A 6,468-nucleotide genomic window follows, 5' to 3' on the forward strand; every position below is an offset into this window, starting at 1 on the left:
ATATGCAAAGCGGCGTGGCGATCGGGTGGAGCGGCGGAGGTCGAGGAGGTCCGTCAAGGGCTTGGCGGGCGGCCCGGGTGGTACAACGGGGACATCAGCCACGGAGGAAGCGGATGCAAAGAAGGGGGAAGGGATGGAGACGCGGGTCAGGGTGTGGTTTTGGGTGGGCCATAGGTGTCGGAGTCCTGCATAGATCATATAAAAACGTATTTTATCATGAAATGTGAAGTACACATCCCTCTGTATATGTGCATTAATATTTCCTTTAATGGGACTTAAAAAGGTTGGTTTTCCATTTTTACAAGAAATTCGTGGAGCCAAAATTCCCCACTCGTGTGTTTTGTTGCTCTGCAGAAAGATGCTCGGCTTGGGTCGTCTGCCCCCACTCCATGGCGGGGTTCCTTTGGCACCCCATCTGGACGGCGCCGAGGACGCGATGCATCGGCCCGGCGCGCAGCCCCCCGCTCGCAGCCGGTGGAGAGAGCGCGCGGGCGATGGGGAGCGGCGGAGCGCTGCTTGTGATGGCCGGCCTCACAGGTGAGCTCCGGTTCATCTCATCTGTTTTCGAATCAAAGCCCTAGTTGTCCAGTCCATCGAAGCCAATTTGGGGTGGGTTCAGAGTCGGATTTCTCGCGCTCCTCTCCATCAATTTGGTTGATGAATCCGGTTGGAAAACTTTCTTTAATCGGTTCGACGAGTCCGGAACCGGATACAGAGTTGGGTGCCGTCGCCGTGCAGGTCTGTGAGGCCGGCGTACGTAGTAGAGCCGGACACACATCCATGCAGTTAAATACGGCGCGTATGTTATTATAGAGAAAAAATCAGACCTGAAATCGCCGAGCAACGCAAACAAATTTCGAGCGATTCTCGTTATCTGCAGCAGGGTATGTATCGGATTACTGATTTCGAGCACCTACGGAAAAATCTTTACAGGATTGGGCTTGCAGAATTAGGAGAAATCTTTTTTAATTTGCTTGCGTTGCTTTTACATTATGACGATGATGATTTCGCTTTGTTCGCTGGGGTTCAGGAGGTTGTTCCTGCTCAAAGGAACACAAATCTTTTCTTTTTTACACATGTTATTACTTGATCCTTGTGGATGCCGAAACTGCAACTGCAAGGCACCGTCTGCCTGCGTTTCAGATTATGGGCTTGGCTGCCGATTCAGTTTCCAGCCACTTAAATTAAGGCTGCGACTGCTGTTGCCGTTGTTACACTATCCGACCGGGTTAATTTTTATGTGTCGCAGGCTGCAAAGAATCTTGTAGCCGTGGTGGTGGCGTGCGACTTCAGTTCCCCCCGCTGCTTCTGGAGCAGGTATCTTATATGACTGCTATGATTCTCTCTCCACCACACACATGAACTATGGCCGAGGTAGTAAGTTTCTGCTTGGTCCTTAATCAATGCAGGTGGTGTGCTTAGAAATCTACAGCCGAGGTAACAGTCAAGCATTGTTGGCTGGTGTGCACTTTGGCGCCGCTTCTTCTTTCTAGGGGGGTTCATAGGAGTGATCCAGAAAGAGTTATGCACAATTTCATCGAATGGCTACATCAAGGTAGCCGCCTTTTCTTTCTGCCACCTTTGCTAGCTAGGACTAGGAGTAGGTTGAGGTTTTATCCGTAAATGACGGTTGGCTTGACTCTATTCTCTATGCAGGAATTTCAATTTCAAGTGCACCATGGGAGGAAGGGCCTGCTCTTGGTACAGCTAGTGCACCCTACTACATAATAGACAAAGGCTTATTTCAAAAGCACCTTCTGCGTACCTGTCGGGGCGTTATAGTTGCTGCCTTTACAATCTATGGCATCAAGGTTTTGGTCACCAGTTTCGTTAAGGCTGTGGCAGAGAGTTCCGACGACACAGAATTTGGTACCAAATTCAATGGTTCGAAAGAAGTGGCTACGGATTTAGGCACAAAATTCAGTGATGTACAGGGGGTTGACGAAGCCAAAGCTGACCTTGAGGACATAGTTCACTATCTACGAGATCCCCAGGTGAGTATGGCATTATCATCGACCATCGACCCGCGGGCTAGGTGTTTTAATTCAACAATTCTTTCTGGATGCCGAGATGACCTAGATTTTACATGCTTTGCAGAGTTTCACTCGCCTTGGTGGCAAGCTTCCAAAGGGTCTTTTGCTTGTGGGCCCACCCGGCACAGGGAAGACCATGTTGGCAAGAGCTGTGGCCGGGGAAGCCGGCGTCCCTTTCTTCGCGTGCAGTGGCAGTGATTTCGACGAGGTGTATGTGGGCACTGGGGCTAAGAGAGTGCGGGAGCTCTTTCGCGCAGCAAAGAAGCGATCTCCTTGCATAATATTCATCGATGAGATCGATGCCGTTGCTGGGCGCAGAAACGCATTAGACCCATCGTGGACGAGGCAGACCATGAACCAGCTGCTTTCTGAGATGGACGGCTTCAAGCAGAATGACGGGATCATCGTGATCGCAGCGACCAACTGCCCAGAGTCGCTAGATAAAGCCATTGTCAGGCCTGGGCGTCTTGATCGTCAGGTTCATGTTCCTACTCCAGATGTTGAGGGCCGGCGGCAGATCCTTGAGGCTTACATGTCAAAGGTACCTTACTTCTTTTTCACGGTATCTGATGTCAGGCTTTCACCCTTTTCTCAATGAATTCTTCTACACAGGTGTGTAAAGCTGAGGGTGTGGATGTGATGACCATTGCGAGGGGGACACCTGGGTTCTCAGGTGCGGAGCTTGCAAACCTAGTGAATGACGCCACTCTCAAGGCTTCCAGGGATGGGGCAGATGCTGTTGGAATGGATCACCTCGAGTACGCCAAGGACAGGATCATCATGGGCAGCGAGCGCAAGTCGATGGTGATATCTGATCAATCCAGGAAGATGACTGCCTACCACGAGGGTGGGCACGCCCTTGTTGCTATCCTCACGGACGGGGCTGACCCTGTCCACAAGGCCACCATTAGGCCCAGGGGAAATTCTCTTGGCATGGTGGTGCAGCTGCCGGGGGAAGACAGCGAGCTGGAACTCTCGAGGAAGCAGATGCTTGCATCGCTGGATGTACTCATGGGGGGCCGGGTTGCTGAGGAGCTTATATTTGGAGAGACCGGTGTCACCACCGGTGCCTCATCTGACCTAAGCAAGGCGACTCAACTGGCGAAAGACATGGTCACCAAGTATGGTATGAGCAAACTGGTAGGCCTTGTTTACTTTGGCAACAACGGCGATGGTGGCGATGGCAAGATGACAGCCCTGGTGGCTGAGGAGGTGAAAGCATTACTGGACAACGCTCACAAGAATGCAAAAGCGATTCTCACGGAGCACACCAAAGAGTTACATGCGCTCGCCAACGCCCTATTGAAGCATGGAACTCTCACTGGTGAAGATATGGTGAAACTAGTATTGACAGGACAAGAACCAGATGATCGTAACATTAGCCAGCAGAATCAGGAAACACCTTCACTCACTGTTGGTGAGATCACAAATCTAGTATCAACAGAGGAACAAGTAGATGATCTTAACAATTGTCAGCAGGACCAGCGAAAATCTTCTCTCACTGGTGACAAGAGCACCAAAGCAGTATCGACAGAAGAACAAGGAGATGGAACTCTCACCGGCAACGAGATCACGGAACCGGTGTCGACAGACCAACAAGTAGGTGATGCTAACGATGGTGAGCAGGTACAGGGAAACACCTTCTTCGCCCTAGCCGTGGAGGCGCTTCCAAGAGTACTTCCGTTCCTGATACTTCTGTTGTAAGCACACGAAATGTAAAGAGTGATCGATGTGTACGGTCTGGATTTCTCCGACTAGTGTTTCTCAAGTGTGACTATAATGGGACGTGTTTTAATTTGTAGTTTTACATATTCTGTTCTGAACCAGTAAAACCTCTTGTTTTGGGTCTAAAGCATGAATGCGCCGCAAGATTTCTATCGGGAATGCAATAATGTTGCTGTGAATGGGCAAAGATATGTAAATGTAATTTCATACATTATAGAAAATACCATTAAGCGCTTCCATAAATGTATCATGTGCGCCAGTGACTAACTATTATGACCTTGTCTCTGATCCTCTATTTGTCTTTTTCACTGGTTGCATTTGATTCTCAATGTCAATCAGTAAGTCCATATTAGTCTCCTGAACTTTGGTCGGGGTTTAACCCTCGACCAAAACCACTTTCAAAACATGTTGGTTTTGGTTGAGGGTTCAATTAACCCTCTCGACAGTAACCGGTGAAACTTTCTACCCCGTGTAAGATCAAGTTAATCAACCAGCGGGGGAGGGGTGAATGAGAGGTTACGATAGATTCTTCGAGAAAAACTAGCTCTTCGAAGAAAAATAGAGTAAACATAACAAAATCAGAACAGTATGAAGAGATACTGAAGAATAACGTTAGCTTAGCATGCAATCAGAACTGAAACAAAGACAACAGTACAGAGGAGAGCATGGCAACGAGTCGATCAAAGAGACAGAAACACTTCAGTACGATGAAACTATATACAAAACTAAGCACTGAGCAAAGCAGCGGAATAGAATAGCATTCAACAAAGTCTTCAGAGAGGGAAATAAGCAATTCTTTTTTCTTTTGGAAAACCTCTTATCTATTCATCTTCAGTCATGGCAATACAAGGAACACAAAAAATAATAACATTCAGATCCATAGATCACCTAGCAACAACTACAAACACTGAAGGTAGCCAAAGGCGCGCCGTCATCATCGCATCTTCCTCGCCAGAGCCGGACAAAACTTACTGTAGTAGATAGTCGGGAAGTCGTCATGCTAAGACCCCATAAGACCAGCGCACCAGAACAACAACCACTGCTGTTGAAGAATAGCGTAAATCGTAAGGATCCAACCTGAAAACACGCGAACCTAAATGAACTACGATTAGAACCGAGCAAATCTTGCAAGGACAGATCCACCAGAGACACACCTCTACATTCCCATCTTTAAGGAGCCTCCGCCGTCTCGTCTTCCTTAGTAGGACAGAAACCCTAACAAAACTCAAAGAAACATCTAAAAACGGAGCCCTCCCGCCAGCAAGGACCGGGATCCACCGCGCTGCCATGGCCCTAAGGCAACCGGAGATGAGGCGGACCGACGACAGTGTCGGCGGGAGGCAGAGGAACCCTGGGCTATTTCTTGGAAGAGGAGGCGGCCTTTCCAGACCCTATTCAAGTAAGCAATTTCTTCGGAGTAGGCAAATTACAGAAAATAAATTGAGATGAAGAAATTGGAACTGGTTGGCTCGGTGAAGACACATGATTTCTTGACCTAGTTCAAGTTGCTGGCACAACTTCACGTCTGATTGGAGGGACTGAGCTGAAACTCAAAAGACACGGAAGTCTTCACCCTATTCTCCTTGAGCTAAGTGATCATAACTCGCTCAACACTCGGGGTAGATTTTACGGTGATCTCCGGACCGTCACAATCTTTTCTTTGGCAAGTCCACAAGCTGGATGCTCTGAACGGGCACTTGCCATTTGGTCTTCAAAAGTAACAAGTCTTCAGTGAACTTTGACCAGATTCTCCAATGATGCTCAATCACTTTGCTATTAGGTTTTGCGTTTTTCATCAAATGGGATTCTCTCAAATTCGCAAGCAGGATGATTTGCTCAGACAACACTCGTCTTAAATCACAAGGAGCAACCAATCATGAATGGTTGAGGAGCTCTATGGCCGGAAACTCGTCGCTGGTTTGGGCGGCGTCCATGGAGGCATGGAACGGTGGATGAAACACGCTGGTGTCGAGGTTGAGGATCTCCTCCCCTCTCTAGTTGTAGCCGATGACCAGGGTGAGCCCCAGCACATGCACGTCGCCCCGTTGTCGCCGTCGTCGGGGCGCCCTCCAAAGGGCCGCGCCCGCCGCCAGGGAGCCAGGCACGACTGGTGTTGCCGCCGCTGAAGTTGGGCCTGGCCTTGGGCCCAGCGCGACGGCGGCGCGGTTGTAGGCACCGTCCGTCATGGGGCGCGTCGCGGTCGAGGCAAAGGGCTTTGCGGCTTTGCGCAGGCTCCTGTTGCGCCTTGCTATCCCGCTGAGAGGGCCTGTGCGGCACGGGGAAGAATGTTGGGGGTGTTTTGGCTTTTGCAACAGTTACTACGGAGGCCCACTGACGCTAAAGTTTGGGATTGAATTGACGAATCCAATGGGATGTAACAGAGTTCAAGCAGAATCAGATTGTTTAGAAGTTGTGGAAACATGCTTAGAGTAACAACGGTGGTATGATCAAGCAGTCTCAATTTATAAATCTTGTATGAATATTGTCCGTGATATAGGAATGACGGAGAAGCTAATTGGTGGCACATGAATTAGCTAGGGTTTGTTTCACAGATAAACTTATTATACTTGGCACGATGAGGCCCCTAGTTTTAATCATAGATTTCTTGTGAACAATGTAACTGTTAGCTAGAGATACAATAGATGAAGAACGAAATCAACACATAGGAAACACAAAGATTTAGGCCTCTTTTGGTTCATAGGATATGAAT

The 6,468-nt window shown here is 48.8% G+C and overlaps 1 protein-coding gene across 1 annotated transcript; it reads left to right on the forward strand.

Annotated features, from left to right (window-relative positions):
• Positions 1 to 389: 389 nt before the first annotated feature.
• Positions 390 to 3,802, forward strand: LOC119310583 (ATP-dependent zinc metalloprotease FTSH 5, mitochondrial-like). The gene is made up of 6 exons (XM_037586279.1): positions 390 to 537; positions 1,250 to 1,317; positions 1,410 to 1,437; positions 1,657 to 1,994; positions 2,098 to 2,574; positions 2,646 to 3,802. Exons 1-6 carry the CDS (start codon positions 390 to 392, stop codon positions 3,735 to 3,737), a joined length of 2,151 nt encoding a protein of 716 aa, XP_037442176.1. The 3' UTR covers positions 3,738 to 3,802.
• Positions 3,803 to 6,468: the final 2,666 nt, after the last annotated feature.

Source organism: Triticum dicoccoides, chromosome 5B (genome assembly GCF_002162155.2).
Source record: "Triticum dicoccoides isolate Atlit2015 ecotype Zavitan chromosome 5B, WEW_v2.0, whole genome shotgun sequence".
Classification (NCBI taxonomy): Eukaryota; Viridiplantae; Streptophyta; class Magnoliopsida; order Poales; family Poaceae; genus Triticum; species Triticum dicoccoides.